The sequence below is a fragment of the Lipotes vexillifer genome, unplaced genomic scaffold, assembly GCF_000442215.2.
Source record: "Lipotes vexillifer unplaced genomic scaffold, Lipotes_vexillifer_v1.1 scaffold788, whole genome shotgun sequence".
In the NCBI taxonomy this organism is placed as follows: Eukaryota; Metazoa; Chordata; class Mammalia; order Artiodactyla; family Lipotidae; genus Lipotes; species Lipotes vexillifer.
The window spans coordinates 1738754-1763345 of record NW_006791862.1 but is presented as its reverse complement, the minus strand read 5'-3'; the positions used below and the strand labels follow the sequence as shown (position 1 = coordinate 1763345).

At 39.1% G+C, this 24592-nt stretch overlaps 1 protein-coding gene across 1 annotated transcript in view; it reads right to left on the bottom strand.

Moving 5' to 3' along the window:
* PPM1D (protein phosphatase, Mg2+/Mn2+ dependent 1D) overlaps nucleotides 1–24592 on the bottom strand; it is a 54652-nt gene that overhangs the window by 9871 nt on the left and 20189 nt on the right. Inside the window, exons 3-4 of the mRNA XM_007464903.1 lie at nucleotides 15450–15574; nucleotides 2329–2519 (exon numbers count right to left, since the gene is read on the bottom strand). Of these exons, the coding sequence (XP_007464965.1) occupies nucleotides 2329–2519; nucleotides 15450–15574 (316 nt within the window). The remainder of the gene's footprint in view (nucleotides 1–2328; nucleotides 2520–15449; nucleotides 15575–24592) is intronic.

Genomic DNA, 24592 nt, shown 5'->3' with positions numbered 1-24592 from the left:
CTGCTCAAATACCACTCTCATCCATGAAACTTCCTTAGGCAGTCCTCACAAGTTTCCTATCTTCTCCCTCTCAGTTCTCAACACTTATTCTAAATATTGTTAGATGAATGCTTCCTTCAATACTCATTCTAAAAACACTTAGGTGTTTATGATACTTAGGTTCTCCCAACCCAATAAAACTGGCTTTTGGCCTCATCATGCCACTGGAATGTTTCTCTCTTCCTCTCTCATCATTAAAGAATTCTAAATCCAATAGACATGGGAATTCCCTGGCAGTACAGTAGTTAGGACTCCACACTTTCACTGCCAAGGGCCCAGGTTTGATCCCTGGTAGGGGAGCTAAGATCCCGCAAGCCGGCGTAGCAAACAAACAAACAAACAAAAAATCCAATAGACAAAATAGTCTTTATTTTATTTAATCTTTCTTTTTTTTTGCGGTATGCGGGCCTCTCACTGTTGCGGCCTCTCCCGTTGAGGAGCACAGGCTCCGGACGCGCAGGCTCAGCGGCCATGGCTCACGGGCCCAGCCGCTCCACGGCACGTGGGATCTTCCCAGACCGGGGCATGAACCCGTGTCCCCTGCATCGGCAGGCGGACTCTCAACCACTGCGCCACCAGGGAAGCCCTAATCTTTCTTTTATATCTGACATCACTGACCAAATGCATCATGCTAGCCCCAAGTTTGTAAAATTGAATAGATACATGACTCTTATCTTTAAACAACTCACAATCAAATGGTACTGATAGCTATCTATATATCCTATTTGTAATAATATGGTAAATGCTAAGCAAGGACCATATTCTATTTACCTTTGCTTCCTTTGTACCTGGTGCCTAACATGTTAGTTGAGGGAATGAATGGAGGCAATTTAATACAAGTTCTTTCATGTTGCCTCCTTATCACCCCAAAATATAGCTTTACCATTCCTCCCATCTTAGAAAAAGATAATCTTTTCCAAGGAGCCACTGATTCCAGTTACTTCGATGTGCTCTGGACCTTCATTCCATCAACATCCCTTATTTCTCTTGTTCTGTCAATCTTTCTTGTAAGACTATAAAACTGCTTTCAAGACCCTCACTATCTATTCAAGCTAACAATGGCACATTCCCTTGTCTTCCTGAACACTCACTACCTCTATTTCCTAGGCTCACAAAGTACTGTTTCATCATCACTCCAATCTGCTAGCTAATGCCCTCATCACTTCAACCGAAACTCTTCATCCTTGAAGGTCACTAATAATAAAAGGTCCTAAATGTAAAACCCAATACCCTGTTTTCATCCATCTGCCTCTACTTCTTTGTAGAATTTGACATTGCTGGCTACTACTCCAAAACACTCTCTTTCCTTGCCTTCAATAACACTGCACTTTCCAAATCTCCTTACTTTGTCATTGTTCAGAATGAAGATCAACTTTTAAGCAAGCCAGGAAGGAAAGAAAAGAATTTTCTCATTGACGGTTGTTTCTAGGTTTGCAATTGACTAAAACAATATAGGTGACATAGAGTTGCCATATGACCCAGGAATTCCACTACTAGGTAGATACCTGAGAGATCTGAAAACATGTCCACACAAAAACTTGTACATGAATGTTAACAGCAGCATCATTCAAAATAGCCAAAAAGTGGAAACAACTAAAGTACCCACTGACTGATGAATGGATGGATAAATAAAATGTTATATATCCATCGATGGAAAATTATTCAGTCATAAAAAAGGAATAAAATACTGATACAAGCAACATGAATGAACCTTGAAAACATTATGCTTAAGTGAAAGAAGTCAGACACAAAAAGGCCACATATTGTATAATGTCATTTATATGCAGTATGCAAAACAGGCAAATACATAGAGACAAAAAGAAAATCAGTGGTTGCCAGGGAATAGGGGTGATAGTGAATGACTGCTAATGGTTATGGGGTTTGTTGGGGGCAGTGATGAAATGTTCTGGAATTAGTGGCGAGAGTTACATAACTTTGAGAATATCCTAAGAACCACTGACCTGAATACTTTAAAAAAGTAAATTTTATGGAATGTGAATTATATCTCAATTTATAAAAAGAAGGATCGGTGAGTGTTCCATAGGCCAGGAAGTCAAGGGCTGCTCATAATGAAGTCAGTGGCTGTATGTTTTGTTATCTAGTTTCATTCATCTATTTCCTGTCTTGTTCTCCTAATAAGCTTCAGAAATCTGTATTTTACTTTTTTCTACAGCCAGGGCAAATGCAAAAATCTACTCAAGGTGAACATCCTTAGTTCATATTCAAGACCCCTGACAAAAGTACCAGAACAATGTGTAGATAATAATATCGAATTGAGTTACTTCTCACCATCAAGTATTTTTTCTCCTCTTGGTCCTGGCACATTGAGATGGCATCCTGAGGTGGAATCATATTCCAAAGACCATCACTCCCCAAGATAATATACTTGTGCTTCTGGGGATCAAGAGTGTGGACACTTGTGTCTGGTTCAGGTGACACCACAAACTCACCACTGAAGAAATCATAGCTCCACAAATCACCTGGGGAGCAGGAGGCAGAAAAAGCAAGAAGTATTATTTTCAAGCTAGTAGTATCATATCAACAGATTAAAGAAGAAAATCAACATGTTCATCTCAACAGATGCAGAAAAGCATTTGATAACATTCAAAATCCATTCATGATTTAAAAAAAAAAAAAGACTTCTTAGCAAACTAGAAATTTGAAAAGGTAACTCCCTCATGAACCTGATGAAAGTATGCCTTCTATCACCACTTCTAATTCTATACGAGGGATCCTTCTCAACACAGTAAGATAATAAAAATAAATGATATATGTGAATTGGAAAGGAGAAAATAAAACTATCATTACTTGAAGATAACTTTATTTCTACATGGGAAACCAAAAAGAAATTAGATAAATTATCAGAACAGGAACACTTAGCAAGGTTGTTAAATACAAACCCAATATATAAAAGTCAGCTGTATCTCTATATAATAGCAAGAAATGGAAAATGTAAAATTTTAAACAATTCCATTTATAACAGTGAACCAAATATCAGGTACTGCGAAATTTAATAAAAGGTGTGCAAATCTTTTATGGACAAGATTATACAATTAGATTCCAAAGACTATCTAAATAAATGGGGAAATAAACTATAATCAAAGATAGGAAGAGTTAACATTATGAAGATGTTAATTCTTCCAAAAATAACCTATAATGTCAATGTAATTCCATCCAAAATCCCAAAAGGACTTTTGTAGAATTTGACAAGCTGATTCTAAAACGTATAGGAAGGACCTACTCTATAGCACAGGGAACTCTACTCAATACTCTGTAATGACCTACGTGAGAAAAGAATCTAAAAAAGAGTGGATATATGTATAACTGATTCACTTCGCTGTACAGCAGAAACTAACACAACATTGTAAATCAACTATACTCCAATAAAAATTTTAAAAAATATATTTAAAAGTAGAAAAAAAAATGTATGGGGAAGAGCGAAGGGCCAAGATTAACTAAGATAACTGTAAAAAAAGATAAAATGTGGAGACCTTGCTCTACAAATAAGAGTCCTAGTGGCTAACTGAAAACCTCCTGTTAACCCCCTAGGTCAAGAAAATACCTACATCAAAACTGAAAGGATGGGTGCCAGTCACTTGGAAGAAAATTCCAGAGATAAAAATGAGCATTTTTATGCTTTTAACCTACCTAGCCTTTGGAGATCAACGACTAGCCTTTGGAGATCAATAGTTCACCCTTTCAGTGAGCCAGTAAAAGAAGATTCTTAAATAATTATCTTCCTTCTTGATTAGCTCCACACAAAACAATGCCTAACATTTCTGCTTTTTAGACGCATTAGATGTACACCTCAAAATGTTCAACATAAAAGAAGCTTTAGTTGACTCAGGTCATCTAAAAGATCAATAAAACTGAAATAGAAAAAAAAATTTATAGAAACCATCTACTCTTTTGTGATACATAAGATAAATAAGTAGGACAATATAAACTCTTCTGCATCCAAAAACAGGAAGGAGGAGACAAGAAGGAGAAAACATTAATTTCTGCCTCTTTTGTTTGTTGTGAAATGCTTTGGGGAAAGACCTAATTAAGAGCAAAACGTTTTCAGGCAAAAGGATAAATTGTTTTTGCCGCTGTTAAGCAGGTCTGACTTTTGCTAAACAAGAGGAAGCTCTTTGTCCTCCCCTTTCCTTATTTAAAGGTCACCATACCTCTCATCAGAAATACTGGCCAATTCAAATATGCTCAGAGTCCAAGGAAAGAATAATTCAAATCAATTACTCCACTCTGAAATAGCAAAATTCACTGCTAAACCAGCCTCTTGAAAGGGGCAATTCATCCTTCAGAGTAACAAAAGAGAACACATATGACCACTAAAAGCTAATTATAATCCAGGTCACCTCACAAAGACACATTTATTTCTTTATACCAGTAAAACAAAACTCCCTGGTTGATGAAACTATAAAAATGAACATGGATGGAAACAGTTAAGATAAATTTTAAGATAGCAATTACAGGGTTCATATGTGATGCTAAGAGCTTTCAAAAGCAATTTCGCCCCCAATATTTGAAATTAATGTTGCCACTCCAAGTAAAAACATAAATTTATATAAAGCAGAATCCCTAATATGTCTAAACTTAAAATCTAGGTTAAAAAAAGAAATTCCAGTTTTCAATCTAATGCAAACTATATGACCTCAAAGAAGGGTCACAATTTCTCATATATAAACTAACATTAATATTGTTATAAATTTGAAAATATTTTTAAATAAGTTACTTGTTTATTTCACATGGCATGAAAACCAAAAGATACAAAAATCTCCTTTCCCATTCATGCCCTTTCTGGTTCTCCACTTAGGGAACAACTATTGTCCTTATGTATCCTTCTAGAGATGTCTACGGATATATACCCAATATATATGTATACTCCTTCCACAAAATTGTCCTCTCAAGCTCACAACTCCGAAATCACTAGCCCCCAATATGTTGCCAATCTCTTTTTTCTTTCTCACTAAACCTCAATACATTTCCAGAAGAAAGGCGCATTTCTCCTAACTTAAATTTCTGAAACTGTTTTTTAAATTAATTAATTAATTTATTTGTTTGTTTATTTTTAGTTTTTGGCTGTGCCACGAGGCATGGGGGACCTTAATTCCCTGTGAACCTGTGCCCCCTGCAGTGGAAGCATGGAGTCCTAACCCTTGGACCGCCAGGGAATTCCCAAACGCTATTTTTTTTTTTTTCCATAATATTTACTGGAACTTCCCTGGTGTTCCAGTGTTAAGAATCACCTTCCAATGCAGGGGACACGGGTTTGATCCCTGGTCAGGGGACTAACATCCCACATGCTGTGGGGCAACTAAGCCCATGCACCACAACTACTGAGCACGTGAGCCACAACTAGAGAGAAGCCCGTGCGCCGCAACAAGGAGCCTGTGTGCCACAATGAAAAATCCCACGTGCTGCAACAAAAATCCCATGACTAAGACCTGACGCAGCCAAAAATTAAAAAAATATATTTTAAAAAAATATATTATTACCTTATTTATTTAGGCTGCACTGGGTCTTAGTTGCAACATGAGGGATCTTCAGTTGTGGCATGAGGACTTCTTAGTTGCGGCACGTGGACTCTTAGTTGCGGCATGCAAATGCTTAGTTACGGCATGCATACAGCATCTAGTTCCCAGACCAAGGATCAAACCTCAGCCCCCTCTTTGGGAGCGTGGAGTCTTACCCACTGGGATCACTTCAGGGAGAAATGCCATCTTAACAATATTATATCTCCCAACCCAATAACATGGTGTATCTCCTATTTAATCTCCTGAGCATAAGGATATTCTCCTATGTAGCCAGAGTCAGAAAATTTCATGTTGATCCATTATTATGTAATATAAAATCTATGTTCAAATTTCCCCAGTTATCCCAATAATGCCTTTTTTATTTTGGCCACACCACGTGGCTTTCAGGATCTTAGTTCCCCCAACAGGGACCGAACCCAGGCCCCCTCAGTGAAAGTGCCAAGTCCTAACCCCTGGATCACCAGGGAATTCCCCTAATAATGCTTTTTTGATATCCAGGATCCACTCAGGGATCATTCATTACATTCAGTTGTCATATTTTTTAGTTGTTTTTAAGCCAGAACAATTCTTTAGGTTTTGTGATTTGTTTTTGTCATTCATGACACTGACAGACAATTGTCAAAAGAGTCCAGGCCAGTTGTTTGCTGAGTGACCCTCAATTTGGATTTGTCTGACTGCTTCCTCACGTCCGCAGGCTAGATATAAGGGGTTGTGTTCAGGTTAAACTTTTTTTTTGGCCACAATACTACAATGCTGAAGTCATAGCCTTCTTAGTATTGTCACATTAGGAGGCACAAAATGTCAGTCTGTCCTATTATTGGCAATGCCAAGCCTGATCATTCAGTTAAAGTGCTGCCTACCAGCACTGTAAAGATGTTCTAAGTAATCTGTACAGTGATAGTTTGAGATTGTGTGAAATATCCTATTCCTCACCAAAATATGCCACATTTTAGCATGCATTAATGATTCTTGCACGAATCAAGTGTTATTGTGACGGTTGTAAACTGATGATAGAATTAGGACACTAACTACATTTATTAGTTGTCTTTTCTAAAGAAGAACTTTCCATTGTTCTCTCTACCTCTTTATAATCTTTTTGTACCAGTATGGACTTAGGGATTCTTTTTTCCCTCATTATGCTATAACTTATTCCTGTTATTGCTTTGATGCTCAAGTTGCTTTATATTTGCCGGTAAAAGTCCCAAGAATTTGAATTTTTAACAAACTCACCATATGATCTGTATTCATAGCTAGATTTAGGAACAGAAGATAGAGCCAGTTCCCTTATTTTGCCAGTTCAGGTAATCTACATGGCTTTACCTGAGATCAAATGAGTAAGAATCAGAATTGAACTAAGTATTTTATTATTGGCCTAGTGTTTGTACACCATTATAGGATCACAGGAATGTCATTCCTCTATATATTAAAGGGAGGGGCCTTGAACATTGTGGCAGAGGTTGGTTGCCTGCTCAATGGCCATTTCCCTTTTGTTTTCAGTGGGGGCACTGGAGTGATACCAGATGAGAAAGAGGCCTTTCTTCTGGTTTCAGTATGTTCTCTGCTTGCTGCTGGGGCATACTGCAGACAGCAATGTACAGGACACCTAGTGGTCCTTATCCTGGGGAATTTCAACATTCCTCCCCCACCCCCCTCCAGCTCTGTGAGTGGCTTCCCGTGGAAAGCTTCCCAGCAACTTTTGCCTCACCTAATCTGTCCTCAAAACTGCAACCAAAATCATCTCTTTAAAACACAAATTTAAGATTGACGGTGGTGATGGTCGCACAACAATGTAAATGTACTTAATATCACTGAACTGTATACTTAAAATGGTTAAGATGGTAAATTTTGTTGTATGTATTTTGCCATAATTAAAACACACACACACCCCTACCTAGTTATATGTTTCCCACCCCAACTCTGCAATAGTTTACTCTTGCATAACTCTTAACTACAGCCTATAACAATGCAGTATTTTCTGACTTTATCTATGCCTCTTGTTCCCATATCTTGGTTCTACCTACCCTTCATCAGAGTCCCTTATATTCACCATGCCCCCTCCTATCACAGAGCTGTTCACAAATGCAGTTCCTATGCATAGAACACATTTTCTTCTTCTATTAACTTTTAGTAATTCTTAAGAACTCAGCTCAAACATCACTTCTCTGGCCTCTCCAGTTAGGTAAAATACTCCCATTTTAACTTCCCATTAACAGATATACAAATAGTTAAGAGTTGTAATGTTTCAGTTCTTTTTGTGATCATTTGATGAATGCCTCTCCCCTCTCTAAACTGTAAGCTTCCATGAGGGCAAAGACCCTGTGCTTGGCACATACTGCACTCAAATATCTGTTCAATGAATAAATGAATTGCAAGACTCACATGCAATTCCACCAGACAGCCACTAGGAGACACCTTTGCTACATCTGTACTCAGGTAATTTTGATCATCATCAGTACAGATTTTGATAAGCAAACTTCTCTCTTTCCCAAAAAACTGGAAGAAAAATGACTATAAACCATAAGAGTGGTGCTAAATTCTATAATTTAATTTACTATGGGCCAATAAGAATTACCATGCAACAAGTTAAACTTAAAAAGAAAGCTAGAACTTAAATAGTTAACTTTTTTCCCCCCAAGTGCCAAAATAAAGACAGGAAAAGTAATATGACAAAGCATTTCTATCAGCTTAAATGTTCAAATCTAAAGGATATTCTCTTTTAAATGCTGTACGCCTTAAACTTATATACAGTGCTGTATGTCAGTTATATCTCAATAAAGTTTAAAAAAATAAAGATATTTGAGAAAATATGTGATAGAAAAATAAAATCAAGAGAAAAAGCAGAAGCAATTTTTTTCTATTACTAAAACAAAACCATCTCTCCCACATCTTTTTATATGAAAATATTCATTTATTTCCATACATTTGTTTACAAAATTATGTTACAATAATGTAACTGTCATAGGAAATTACTATAGCAATTGTATTTTATCTCCTACATGGAGTTTTCCCTGGTCTAGACGATCTTTCCCATCAACTGTTATTATTTCTTCCCTTTTTAAAATAACAGTAGCAAACCCTCTCTTGACGCTATTCTTTCTACTCCAGCTAAAGCCCCATCTCTTCCTTCCCAACCTAGGAAGAGTGTCTAAAACTTGCTATATCAAAATTTCCCCTTCTCACTTTCTTGAATCAACTCCAGTCACGATTGTGGTCTCAATATCCACCAAAAGCTACTTTGTCAAGGTCACCAATGACTTTCACATTGTTAAACCCGAAGGTCACTTCTCAGTCTTTCCTTTACCTGAACTATCAACAGTATTTGAAATATTTTTTTTTAATTGAGGTATAACTGACATATAACGAAATACCTTCTTGAAACAGTTTCTTCTCTTAGCTTTCAGGACACTCTCCTGAACTTTCTTGTATTTTACCTGTGGCTCTTTCTCAGTCTTGTTTTACCTGTTCTTCCATTCATGCCCCCACCTCTTAACAGTGACAGTATCTCAGGGCTCAGGCACTGGACCCTTCCCTTTTTTTCTTTTTTCCCCCCTTTTTAACCTACACTCAATCTCTTGATTCAGCCACAGACTGATATCTCTAGCCTGGCCCTCACCTAGTCAATTTTCATAACCAGAAGCCCAATGGATATCACCACTTTAATGTCTGATTAGCACCTTGAAGGTAAGCTGTCCAAAACTGAACTGACCTCCCCCTGCTATATATACTCTGGTCTTTGCTACATCAGTTAATGGCAACTCCACCTTTCAAGCTGCTCAGTTAAAAAAAAAAAATCATAAAAAGGACACTTTGTATTTGCTGTTCCTTCTGCCTAATATCTTGCCCCAAACACCCACAGACCTTGATGCCTCATCTCTTCACTCAAATGTCATCTTTTCAGACCTCCTCTGACCATCCCATTTATTTATTTGTTTGTTTCATTTTTGGCTGTGTTGGGTCTTCATTGCTTCTTGTGGGCTTTCTCTAATTGCAGAGAGAGGGGTCTACTCTTCGTTGCAGTGCACAGGCTTCTCATTGTGGTGGCTTCTCTTGTTGCGGAGCACGGGCTCTAGGCCAACGGGCTTCAGTAGTTGTGGCGCACGGGCTTAGTTGCTCCACGGCATGTGGGATCTTCCTGGACCAGGGCTCGAACCCGTGTCCCCTGCATTGGCAGGTGGATTCTTAACCACTGCGCCACTAGGGAAGCCCCCTGACAATCCCATTTAAAATTACACTCCCACCCCCACAACATTTCCTGCTTTATTTTTCACATTAGCACTTTTTACTATATACCACAATATATATTCTACTTATTTATTTTAGTTTATCATCTGTTTCCCCTCACTAGAAAGTAAGTTCCATGGGTCCAGGAATTTTCACCTGTTTTGTTCATTGCAGAATCCTCAGAACCTAGAGCAATACCTGGCACACAGCAGGCATTTAATAAATATTTGGTGAATGAATAAACAATCACAAAGAAGTGGGGACTCTGTATGTGGTTTTATCCTTTTTTTTTTAAGTCTATTTTTTTGGGGGCTGCATTGGGTCTTTGTTGCTGCGCACGGGCTTTCTCTAGTTGTGGCAAGCGGGGGCTACTCTTTGTTCCGGTGCGCAGGCTTCTCTTTGCAGTGGCTTCTTTTGATGCTGAGCACGGGCTCTAGGCACGTGGGCTTCAGTAGTTGTGGCATGCGGGCTCAGTAGTTGTGGCTCACAGGCTTAGGTGCTCCGTGGCATGTGGGATCTTCCCAGAGCAGGGATTGAACCCCTGTCCCCTGCATTTGCAGGCGGAATCTTAACCACTGCGCCACCAGAGAAGTCCCTGCCAGCCTATTTGAAAAAACATTTCATCTGGAGATCATTTCAAATGTATAAAGCTATAAAAATAAAACTATGACAAAGAACACTGATCTTTACTCAGATTCATCTATTGTTGACATTTTGCCCTATTCGCTTGTTTTCAATCTACATATATATAAAGATTCTGGGGCTTCCCTGGTGGTGCAGTGGTTGAGAGTCCACCTGCCGATGCAGGGGACACGGGTTCGTGCCCCGGTCCGGGAAGATCCCACATGCCACGAAGCGGCTGGGCCCGTGAGCCATGGCCGCTGAGCCTGCGCGTCCGGAGCCTGTGCTCCGCAACGGGAGAGGCCACAACAGTGAGAGGCCCGCGTACCGAAAAAAAAGAAGATTCTGTGTGTATAAATAAAAAATATTTTAAATAATGGTCCTTTATCCCTAAATACTTCAAAGTGTATTTTCTAAGAATAAGGACACTGCAGTTATCAGCTTCATAAATTTATATTAATATAATATTTACCTAATATACCATCTACCATCCATATTCTGAATTATCAGATGGCCTAATAATATCCTTTATAGGATCCAGCCTAGGATCAGGTATAGCATATACTTGTAACGTTTCTTTTCTTCTTCTTTTTTTCTTTACTTGTAACATTTCTTTAACGTCCTTTATCTAGATTGAGGCTATGCATTTTTGACCAGGGTACTACATAGGGGATATGTGTACCACACATCTGGAGGCATACAATGTCCAACTATTCCTCATTAGTGATGGTAACTGTCATCACCCAGTCAAAGTGTCTGATTTCTCTACTCTCTAATTACTATTTTTTCTCTCTGGCAACTAAAAGTAGTTAAACAATGCTAATATCTTGCTGCCTACGTATTTTTGAATATTTGTATAATATATAAAATCGAGGACCACGCACATTCTTTCTTTCTGTAGGTAGTTAACAAATGTTGAAACTAAGCTAAGAAGAAAAACAGCATCACATCAATCAAGATCTCTCTATCTAAATACACACCAATCTATTAATCAATACCTTTTGTATTGATAAATACATTTCACCAACAACTCATCTAATGCTATTATTCAGTCTCCATTTCCCCACCCTTACACCATCCCAATAAAAACCAACAGAGTACATAAAAGAGAAACTTGACCTGGTAGCAGTTCATAAGAGAAATATCTAGAGATCTGAGCTTAATAAGCCAACTAATGTGTTAAGATTACCAAAAGCTAATGACAGGATTCTTGGACTCCATTATCAGGAGTACAATGTTCAGGTAGCAGGAACTAAATATTTCCATTGTACTTCAAACTGGTCAGACCACATCTTGCAGTGTCCTCAATTCCCAAATCACGTTTATTAAAGGAAACATCTAGAGGAATACGACAAGAATAATGAAGGGTCTGAAATTAGCCTAGAGAAACATGCTAGCCAATTCTGAATAGGTAAATGACTGTCATTATGCAAAAAGAAAAGGAAGTACACTGCCCTGTCTGAAAGCTTCATGGAAGCAGATTTTAACTCACAGAATTGTCTAATAATACAAGAATTTCTACTTTGAAACATTAAGGAAAGATAACTGAAGATATTCAAGCGGGTTGAATTACTTCTTGTCTGAATTACTCCAGAGCTATATCTGAACTAAGTAGGAATGTCTGAAACAGGAAAACCAGTTGGTTTTTCTGCTCTTTTTGCCACTCCATCACCTGTTCCTTCTCTTCCTCTCCACAATCGCTTAAGTGTTTCAAGGCTTACTTGAAATGCTTGGCACGCACACACACTTAACATATACAAAATAAATTGGCATCTACTTTCTAAACTGAAGGTTCACCTTACTTTTGAACCTGGAGTAAGACGTTGCCCTCAGTCCGTGTTGAGTTCCCCACAAAAATTCCCTCTATTTCTTTAGTAATATTAATTCCTTGCCTCCCATGCCTTCCTCCTAAGCTCACTAATGTTACAAATGGCAACAGTTAACTGGAAATTTACCATCTACCTGAAGTGTCAATAGCAGCTGACTATCTGTCATCCACCTTGCCCCCTTTTTCTCCTTGCTAACAATTGGAGGATCAATTATATCACATGTATACTATGAATGAATAGCTTGGGAAACTCAGACAAAAATCTGTAAAATATGTAAAGTGCTTAGAATACTGCTACAGGTCCCTAAATGGGACCCTGGCCTCCAATTTTATTACCCTATAATTTTAGCCATTATGATCTTTTAAAAACAAACTGGATCAGCTAAAATGATCCTTTAAAAACATACTGGATCATGTCACTGCCCTACTTCAGTACACAACAATAATAAAAACAACTAACATTTACAGAGCACTTACTATGTGCCAGGCACTATTTTAAGCACTTTACATGTGCTAAGTTACCCAATACTCACGACAGTATGAAGCAGGCCCCACTTTACAGCTGAAAAAACTGTGCCACAATATATTAAGTAATTTGCCCAAGTTTGTACAGTAAATAACAGCACTGGGATTGGAAACTAGGAATTTTGGCTCCAAAGGCTACCTCTTAACCACTATGGTTTACTTCCTCTCCTACTCTTCAATCCCTTCCCCAAAGCATTTAAAATAAAATTCCTTATCATGGTCCAGAAAGCCTTGCAGGATTTAGTTCTTGCCTACCACCAGTAATGGCTTCACCAAACTCCTTACCTTAGCCTGCGCCACCCTCTTAATCAAGCAAGTGTCCTCATCCCCGCCTTCATCTTATATCTCTACCTCCTCTCTCTCACACTGGCTTCATTCTTGGTCCTTAAAGACAGCAAGTCCTTTCCTTTTTGCATTAGGATTCATTGCTAACAAACAACAATTTCCAGTTCAGGTTAACCTAGGCCAAAAAGGCAACTCAGAAGAAAATCAAGTAGCTCACACAGTAGACAAGAAGCTGGAGAACCAGGCAAGGAGACAGGGCAATTCCAAACAACTACGCAGGAAAACCCAACCACATCAATGAGCACTACCAAAGGAGGTCAGTATCACTAGGATGAATTCACTCCAACCACGTTTTACGTTTTTAATGTTTTTCCTTTCTAGATTCACAACTCAAAATCATGGAACAGGGAATCTAACTGATCTAGCTGGGGTCATATGCCTGACCTTTTATGTTTTATAAAAGGACCCTGAATAGGAATGTCTAAACTAAAACTGCACATAGTAGGGGAGATACAGTTTCCCAAAAGGAAGTCAGGGCATTATTCAGTAGGAAAAAAGAATATATGCTACACAACCCGCATCACCATGCCTCCCAAATCAAATGTCCACTAATTGCCTAAACGGCCTTTGCAAGTGCTATGGCTTTGCTTTGACTTGGCCCCTTCTCCTCCTTTTAGGGCTTACTCACTCAAAATACCACTTTTTAAAAGAATGTTCCTTGGGCTTCCCTGATGGCGCAGTGGTTAAGAATCTGCCTGCCAATGCTGGGACACGGGTTCAAGCCCTGGTCTGGGAAGATCCCACATGCCACGGAGCAACTAAGCCTGTGCGCCACAACTACTGAGTCTGTGCTCCAGAGCCCATGAGTCACAACTACTGAGCCTGAGTGCCACAACTACTGAAGCCCGTGGGCCTAGAGCCCGTGCTCCGCAACAAGAGGAGCCACCGCAATAAGAAGCCCACGCACCGCAACGAAGAGTAGCCCCCACTCACCGCAACTAGAGAAAGTCCACGCACAGCAATGAAGACCCAACGGAGTCAAAAATAAATAAATTTATTTAAAAATAAATAAATAAAAGAATGTTCCTTAATCATCCTCTCAAAGTAGCCCTCCTCTGCTACCCACTATCCCTGCCACCAATCAGTGGCATATCATACTGTTTAATTGCTTTATAATGCTTTTTAAAATAATTTTCTCATTTGTTTATCTATTCTCCCCATTAGATTATAGGCTCCATGAATATTGGGACTATATGTATATGATCACCAAAGATGAACAAAGATAGTAACATGATAGGTAGCATGATCTTTTAAAAATGCAAATCAGATAATGCTACTCCTTAGCTTAATATCCTTCAATGTTTCCCAGTACTCTTAGACTAGAATGAAAACATCTGTGGCTCATGTTTGCCTCCTTAACTCCTGCCTTTTGATAATTCCTACCGCTCTTCCCCAATTCAGGAACCATGCCTAGAATATTCTTCAACAGGCTCTTCACAAGAATAACTCCTTCTCAGCCATCAAATCTCAGATAAAATAACACTTCCTAAAAGGATCATTTCCATCACACTATCTAAAATAGTTTTTCCCTTCTAAATTATTCTTTATCATAGGACTTTCATATTTCCTAACCTGTAATTATTTCATTTACAAGCTTACTTTTTAAAAAACTAAAGTATAATTGACTTGCAGTATTATATTACTTTCAGGACAAGTTTCCTTCTTTATTGCCCACCTCCCCAACTACTTAGTCTTGCTCCCTGAGGGCAGAGTCCATCTGTATAATCTCTCCAAAGCCTAAGGCAGTGCCTGGCACCAAGTCAGTTCTCAAGTATCTGTTAGAGGAAGGAGAGAAGGGAAAAAGTGGTGTTTTCTAAAAGAAATTTTCTTTAGAAGAAAATTTAATTAGTACATCCAAGGTAAGATATTTCTATAGCTATAATCCTCTAGCCTTCCTTTCAAAACCAGGTAGAACAGAAAATAAGTATGTTTATTTTGTCATGTACAATTTACTTTGCTAGCTAATGAAAAAAAAAAGAGCTTTGAAGGCTCTTAAAGAGAAATATGAAGGGCTGAAGTAGGGAAGGACATTTAGAAATAGTTTTAAGGCTAACATCAAGCCTAGGCATACATTTACTTCCCTAGAAATAAATGGGAACTAGCAAAACATTGAACATAACTCATGATCAAAGAGCAATTGGCACTGAAACCCATACTTTAATTAGGTTTTCAATCATTTACTACAATTAGGTTTTCAATCATTTACTATAATATCATATTTATACCTTCATTACGTGCCAAATGAGGGTTTAATTCTCAGTCTTCTCTTTTATTTTACCACCATATATTATAGAAAATCCAAGATGATTTCACCAGATATAAGTCCTACTTACCAAGTGCTCTTGCTACTGCCAGAAATGGAATCTGGTCAATGACTGTGCTCCTTCTCACAGGTCCACTGTGAGTGAGCCGAGGTCGTTTCCAAACTACACGATTCACCCCAGACTTGTTCATCACGCTAAAAAACAGAGTTCACATCAATACTCTAAATGATTAAAATATAACAACTAAAGTAGTTTAATGTGTCAAACAGCTAAAAAATCAGATTATTGCAAAATAATGACTTATCTGTTTCAGATACAAAGATGCATAAACCAAAGCTCCTGTTCAGAAGGCAAAGACAAGATAGGGTAGATTAAGATGAGAATTTGGAGATTATTGAGGTAGGCTAGACAGAATGGAATGAAAGCAATGCGAATAGAAATGAGTAGATATCATGTATATAAAAAAGATAATTTTTTTTAAGGTCCAATGACAGGCACACACACACACACACACACACACACACACACAAATGGAAATACACAGAAATAGACTACCGCAATAGGACATAATACATTTTTCCCTTTTCAAATCCATTTCAGTGGGATTCAGTGGTCTTAGTAATTTCTGCCACAATATTCACTTTGTGTTTCTTTTGGATTTTTTTTTTTAACATCTTTATTGGAGTATAATTGCTTTACAATGTTGTGTTAGTTTCTGCTGTATAACAAAGTGAATCAGCTATATGTTTATATATACCCCCATATCCTCTCCCTCTTGCATCTCCCTCCCACCCTCCCTATCCCACCCCTCTAGGTGGTCACAAAGCACCGAGCTGATCTCCCTGTGCTATGCAGCTGCTTCCCACTAGCTATCTATTTTACATTTGGTAGTATATATATATCCGTGCTACTCTCTCACTTCGTTCCAGGTTACCCTTCCCTCTCCCCGTGCCCTCAAGTCCATTCGCTACGCTGTGTCTTTTCTCTTTTTTTTAATAAATAAATTTATTTATGTATTTATTTATTTTTGGCTGTGTTGGGTTTTTATTGCTGTGCACGGGCTTTCTCTAGTTGCAGCGAGAGGGGGCTACCCTTCATTGTGGTGAGCGGGCTTCTCATTGCGGTGGCCTCTCCTGTTGCGGAGCACGGGCTCTAGGCACGCGGGATTCAGTAGTTGTGGCTCGCGGGCTCTAGAGCACAGACTCAGTAGTTGTGGCACATGGGCTTAGCTGCATCACAGCATGTGGGATCTTCCCAGACCAGGGATCAAACCCGTGTCTCCTGCATTGGCAGGCGGATTCTTAACCATTGCGCCATCAGGGAAGTCCTATGTCTGCGTCTTTATTCCTGTCCTGCCCCTAGGTTCTTCAGAACCTTTTTTTTTTTTTTAGATTTCATATATATGTGTTAGCATACAGTATTTGTTTTTCTCTTTCTGACTTACTCCACTCTGTACGACAGACTCTAGGTTCATCCACCTCACTACAAATAGCTCAATTTCATTTCTTTTTATGGCTCAGTAATATTCCATTGTATATATGTGCCACATCTTCTTTATTCATTCATCTGTCGACGGACACTTAGGTTGCTTCCATGTCCTGGCTATTGTAAATGGTGCTGCAATCAACACTGTGGTACATGACTCTAAAAAAGCAAGAAAATTTGATAACTAAAAAAACTGAGGGGAGGAAGAAGTGGTTAAAATTGAAGAGGGATTACATAATGATAAAATAAATTGAAAAGGTTGTATACTTTTTGAAGGATTTAGGGGTATTGAAAATAGAACTTCAATTTTAATATTTTTGATCTGAGGAATTAATAAGAAATTTAGATATTTTTGTATTTAGAAGTGAGACTAGACTTTGGAAACAGATCAGCTGTAGAAATATAGATTTGGGGGTTACACAACAAGAAAACCCACCTAGAAATTTGGTGTTGGAGCAACAGAAATCTGTAATTAATACATAAGAAGTTAGTACACTCCAGGGTGCCTAAAACATTGAGATACAGTCAAATATTGGAGCAAAAAAGTAATAAAACTCAACAGAGATGGTCTCTCAACCTATGCCTGAACGACTGAAATGGGAAACTGGCCCTTAAATCAATTTAATCATAATCTGCCTGGAATTTAAAAAAATAAATAAATAGAAGAAAAATGTTCCCCTGGAAGGCTTTAAAAAGTTGAGGGGAAGAGTGGCAAAGAGCATTCCCAAGAAACAGTATTAGCCTGCCTGATGTTAGGTTCACCTGACAGATACATGCATAAGACACAAGTTGATTCTGAACTCTCAAAGATAGATGACATTAAGATAACTGAATTAAGTCTTCACACTAAGGTTCCATGTGCACACTGAAACCCTCTGATTATAATCTGAAATTTCATTTCATCTACAGCAGGCCAGCTGACAATAATATGTGGTCTTCTTGTCAGTTACTGTTCTCATTATTAATGAGTACTATGACATCCTGATGTATCCATGAGTCTCTTAATAGCTTACTATGTTGACTGTGAGTAGTATGACTCTGTCCCCCTAAACCTGATTAACACTGAAACTAAACTGGCTTCAAGATATGGAAAGCTGAAGACAGGACAGATAATGGTGACCATCTCCACAGGAATGTCAGTATGAAATGCTGTAGACCTCAGCAGCAGCCTCCAAGTTAACCTCCATCTATGGCTTTTCTATTTCTGCTCTAACTTCAAAGGAATGAAGATACTAGGGAGAAGAGATAACAAATGGAATACAAGTTCTAAGAGAACCAAAATAAAGGCATAAACCTTCATAAATGAGAAAAAAAAATCTTCCTCTGAGCCCAGAAAAACATGAATATGACAGGAGAAAAGCCTCAATCATCTTTCTTAAGTAGAAAACAAGCTCATGAGACAAGGGTAGGTCAGGAGATTTGAGCAGCTCTGTCTCATGAAACTTCCTGCAGCGATGGAAATGTTCACTAGGCACAGTCTGATACAGCAGGCACTAGCCATGTCCGCCAACAGAGCACTGTCAATGTGACTAGTGCAAATGAGGAACTGAATTTTTAATTTAATTAATTTATATTTAAATTCAAACAGTCATATGTGGTTAGTGGCTACTATACTGGATAGAACAGGGGGGAATGAAGCGAGTACAGGATGAGCAGAAAACTTTGTCAACGTTAACCTAGAAGAGAAATTCAAGAGAGTTGTTCATTTACTAGCCCTTTTGAGAATTAGTTTAATTTGTAATACTGAAAGCAACATTGTTCTTGGTCATAGTAAGAGTATCGAAGCCCATCACTCTGTTATTTTATGCTTTCTTCAATGCTGATCCTCAAAAAGCAAACAGGAGAGTAAAGATTGAATCTACAGTTCACAAGAATCTGTGAAACATAAGAGTTCCAGGAGAAGAGACACCAACATTCTGCTTTCCTAACACCTTATGCCCCATTGTTCTTTCCTAAACCAGCTCCCTAAAAAGTAAGGCTTAATACTTAAGTAATTACAGTACCTACGCAAATTGCTTCCAACATAACTCTCCTAGGAGCTCTCTAGATACTTAATATTCAAAGTTATTATGGTATCTGTGTTTCTGAGAAACAAATGACAAAATAAGGGCACTGGCTAAAACAAAGTTTTAAATCCAGTATCAAAAAACCAAAGAAATGGGGCTTCCCTGGTGGCGCAGTGCTTGAGAGTCCGCCTGCCGATGTAGGAGACGCGGGTTCGTGCCCCGTTTCGGGAGGATCCCACATGCCGCGGAGCGGCTGGGCCCGTGAGCCATGGCCGCTGAGCCTGCGCGTCCGGAGCCTGTGCTCCGCAAATGGGAGGGGCCACAACAGTGAGAGACCCGCATAACGCAAGAAAAAAAAAAAAAAAAAAAAAAAAAAAAACCAAAGAAATGTTGCAAAAGGTGCTGCTTTTATTGCACTTCCTGCTGTTGTCCTGCATGACTAATGGCATACACAAAGGATCAGCCTGATATGCAAAGGGCTGACTGAGCAGCAACAGAAGGCTGGAAAAACAGAGCACTGGCCAGTTGCCCAGGGTGAGGACAGAGGGAAAGGAGTAAATAACTTACAATAAAACAGTTGAGGGACTTCCCTGGTGGCACAGTGGTTAAGAATCCGCCTGCCAATGCAGGGGACATGAGTTCAAGCCCTGGTCCAGGAAGATCCCACATGCCATGGAGCAACTAAGCCCGTGTGCCACAGCTACTGAGCCTGTGCTCTAGAGCCCACAAGCCACAACTAATGAGCTCATGTGCCACAACTACTGAAGCCTGCGTGCCCAGAGCCCGTGCTCCACAACAAGAGAAGCCACCACAATGAGAAGTCTGCGCTCGGCAACGAAGCGTAGCTCCCGCTCACCGCAACTAGAGAAAGCCCGCACACAGCAACGAAGACCCAACACAGCCAACAATAAATAAATAAATAAATATTTATTTAAAAAATAAAACAGGGCTTCCCTGGTGGCGCAGTGGTTGAGAGTCCACCTGACGATGCAGGGGACACGGGTTCGTGCCCCAGTCCGGGAAGATCCCACATGCCACGGAGCGGCTGGGCCCGTGAGCCATGGCCGCTGAGCCTGCGTGTCCGGAGCCTGTGCTCCGCAAGGGGAGAGGCCACAACAATGAGAGGCCCGCGAACAAAAAAACAAAACAAACAAACAAAAAAATAAAATAAATAAATAAATAAAACAGTTCAATTTGTGCAAAAAGACACCTGCTTTCAAATGACAAACAGCTTCTGTCCAACTATCCAGATGCTATTTTAAGTAACAGGACAAAAAAATAAACTCTAAAAGAAGTTATTAAAATAAAAATAATTTTAATATTCATAGTGAAAAATAAAGAACAGTCAAGAAAAATATTTTTTAAAGACTAATGAGAGGAATCAGGCCTGCCAATATTAAAAATTAAAATAAAGCCTCAATTTAAAATAATATGGGCTTCCCTGGTGGTGCAGGGGTTAAGAATCCGCCTGCCAATGCAGTGGACACGGGTTTAAGCAGCAAAGAAGACCCAACGCAGCCAAAAATAAATAAATAAATAAATGTATTAAAATAAAAATAAATAAAATAAAATAAGTATGGTACTGGTGCACGAATATACAGTATTAAAAAAAGAAAGCCCAGGGGCTTCCTTGGTGGCACAGTGGTTGAGAGTCCGCCTGCCGATGCAGGGGACGCGTGTTCGTGCCCCGGTCCGGGAGGATCCCGCATGCCATGCAGCGGCTGGGCCCGCGGGCCATGGCCGCTGCGCCTGCGCGTCCGGAGCCTGTGCTCTGCAGCGGGAGGTGCCGCAGCAGTGAGAGGCCAGCGTACCGCAAAAAAAATAAAAATAAAAATAAAGCCCAGAAAAAGACCCAAATATATATAATTGCAAAGCTCATTTTGCATAACTACCAGTATTGGTCTCAGATACATACTGACCTTCACACTCATAGGATCAAATGACTATAGCATGAAACCAGGCTCATTTAACTTTGTAGCATACAGGACAGGAAACAGTGTATGCCAGCACTGCAGCTTCAGTCGTGCTGTCTTCAGCAGTGATCCTTACAGAAATCCAGGAGCCAATTTCTAGGCACCACAAGTGAGCTTCGTATGCCATAAGAATCAGTATCTTAACAGCCCATGACTTCCTCGTCCCTGCAAAAGTCAAACTGCATGTACACGGGGCAGCTAAGGTCTCTGCTTCCCAAGAGAAATTTGTGGTCCATTCAAAATCTTTCCTATCCAGATGCAGTTCCATTCAAGGGTCATTCTACAATAAGCAATGCTGCCTTGTAACAGAGCTGACATTCCATATTTATCTTAACCAGAGAAAGAGTGCTAGAAGAGGATAAACTCAAGATCATCTTCCCATTGAAGAAGGGTTTTATGCCTGGTAAGCCTTCTAATCAGTAAGGAATGGTTGTTCAAGTGGCGACCAACGGCCAATGAGAAAAAAAGTATTAACTCATATCCCTACTACTCAGCTTTAATTTAAAAATTCCACAGCTATAAGATTAAAATGTAAATGATGGGACTTCCCTGGTGGTACAGTGGTTAAGAATCCACCTACCAACGCAGGGGACATGGGCTCAATCCCTGGTCCGGGAAGATCCCATGCGCCATGGAGCAACTAAGCCTGTGCACCACAACTACTGAGCCTGCGCTCTACAGCCCACGTGCCACAACTAATGAGCCCACGTGCCACAACTACTGAAGCCTGCATGCCTAGAGCCCATGCTCCACAACAAGAGAAGCCATTGCAATGAAAAGCCCGTGCACTGCAACGAAGAGTAGTCCTCGATTGCTGCAAGTAGAGAAAGCCCACGCCCAGCAACAAAGAACCAACATGGACCCCCCCAATTTAATTAATTAATTAAAGAAAAATTTAAAAGAGGGACTGCTTAAAATGTAAATTATGAAACCACACAAGTACTAGAAAAGTGGTTCTCAAAATATGGTTCAGGGATGCCGGGAGTCCCCCAGACCATTTCAGGGGGTCTGCAAGATCAAAATTATTTTCTTTTTCTTTTTTTAAATTTTATTTATTTATTTATTTTTTGGCTGTGCTGGGTCTTTGTTGCTGTGCTCGAGTGGGGGCTACTCTTCGTTCTGGTGTGCGGGTTTCTCACTGCGGTGGCTTCTCTTGCTGCAGAGCCTGGGCTCTAGGCACGAGGGCTTCAGTAGTTGTGGCACACGGGCTCTAGAGCACAGGCTCAGTAGTTGTGGTGCACAGGCTTATTTGCTCCGCGGCATGTGGGATCTTCCCGGATCAGGGCTCGAACCCGTGTCCCCTGCATTGGCAGGAGGATTTTTAACCACTGCACCACCAGGGAAGCCCTCAAAATTATTTTCATAATAATACGACCATGTGTATACAGTGGACTTTTTGAGCAGTTACAGGATTTGCTATACTGTATAATAAAATGTGTCAATATTTGGATGATCTGCATAACTCAGCTAACCAATACTTTATAAATGACCAATACCTAGGTTTCAAAATCATGCATGGGGGCTATATACTATATGATTCCAACTATATGACACTCTGGAAAAGGCAAAACTATGGAGACAATAAAAAGACCAGTGGTTGCCAGGAGTAAGAAGGGAGGAAGGGGGCTTCCCTGGTGGCACAGTGGTTGAGAGTTAAAAAATGGGAGATTTCACATAAAAATCCAGATTTCCGGCTTCTCTTTAAGAAATGGGAGGATCCGGTAAAATGGCCCCAAATTCCTGCCCGGAGACAATGGCTGGAGCAGTGATGGCTTGCCCCCTTCCCACCAGCATGCCTCTCCATCTGCACAGGGCCTTCCACTCCCAGGGAGTGGGCAGGGGGGCAACGGAAGCTGTGCTGGTCTTGTTAGTTTGCTGGTATAGTAGTGTTCAGGGAAATATAAACTATTTCTTGTACCTTCTCTTTCTATCAAAAATGGAGAGCCAAAAAAAAAAAAAAAAAATGGAGGGAGGAAGGGATAAATAGGCAGAGCACAGACGATTTTTAGGGCAGTGAAACTATTCTGTATGAAACTATAATGGTAAATACATGTCATTACACATTTGTCAAACCGTAACGTAACCTATGGACTTTGAGTGATAATGATGTGTCAATGTAGGGTCGTCAATTGTAACAAATGTACCACTGGGGAAGGATGCTGATAGTGGAAGAGACTATGCAAGTCGGAGGCAGGGAGTATACAGGAACTCTCTATACTTTCTTCTCAATTTTGCTATGAATGTAAAACTGCTTTAAACAACAAAAATCTACTAATTAAAAAAATCATGCATGGATAAAGATATTATTTAACCAATGGCTCTTAACTGATACACCTATGGCTCTCAGTGAAAGAGTATGAAAAAAGTCATTGATATGATTTCAGATACCACACTATTATTAACCTTTAAGAAACTCCCTCTTCGTGAATTTTAGAATAATGTCAAAGAAGAATACCCCCAAAACATGGAAAAGCTTTTAAAATAGTCTCCCTTTTCCACCTATAAATCTGTGTAAAACCAGACTTTACTTCAGATACTACAACCAAAATACCTTATCACAACAGATTGAATGTAGAAGCAAATACAAGGATCTAGCAGTCACCTATTAAGCCAGACAATAAAAAGGCTTTTAAAAAATGTAAAACAATGCCAATCCTCTCAAATGTTTATTTTGGGGAAACAGCTATTTTTCCATAAAAAATTTTCTTTATATTAACACATAATGAGCCTAACATTGTTATTTTTCAATAAATTAACAAATATTTGAAAATGTCTCCATTTTAATTCCTAATATGGTAGAATCAATACATATAACCCATATAAACAAAAAGCTCTTTGAGGGCCTCAATTTTTAAGAGTGTAAAGGGTTCCTAAGACCAAAGTATTCATAACTGCTGTACAAGAAGAAAATATAGAAGACTTTTTAATAACCTCAGAGTGAAGGAACTGTATGTATGGCACAAAACCCAAAAGTCATAATGGTAGAGATTGATCAATTTAACTACATTAAAATAAACTGCCACATGGAAAAATATTCCAGGAGCAGAATCAAAACACAAACTGTGAAAACAACATCTGAAACTCATCGCTTATATTAGTCTAATTTCTCTAATGTCTAAGTGGCTCCTACACATTAATACAAAAAAGGCTAACTACTCTCCCCCAAAATGAACAAAGAATATAAACCAAAAAAACACAGAAAAGGAAGTATAAATGGCTCTTAAATAAAAAGATATTCAACCTTTCTCAAGATAAATGCAAATGAAAACATCACCAAGATGCCTTTTTTTAACCTACAACTGGATATGATCAACTGTTGTCAGGGTCATCCACGTATCCTGATGATATAAGTATAAATTTGTACAGCCTCCACGGAGACAAAGAGTTAGCAACGTAATTTTATATCCTGCTTATTGTGAGCAATAAGCATTCTCCTATATTATTAAAAATTCCTGGTAGGGGAAAGGGGGAATTGGAGGAATGTGGTCAAAAGGTACAAATTTCCAGTTATAAGATAAATAAGTACTATGGATGTAATGTACAACATGATGACTATAGTTAATACTGCTACATTATACACAGGAAAGTTTTAAAGACAATCAATCCTAAGTGTTCTCATCACAAGGAGAATTTTTTTTTTCCTTTATTCTCTCTTTTCTATTTATTGTATCTACATGAGAAGATGGATGTTAGCTGAACCTACTGTGGTAATCATTTCACAATATAAGTAAACGAAACCATCATGTAG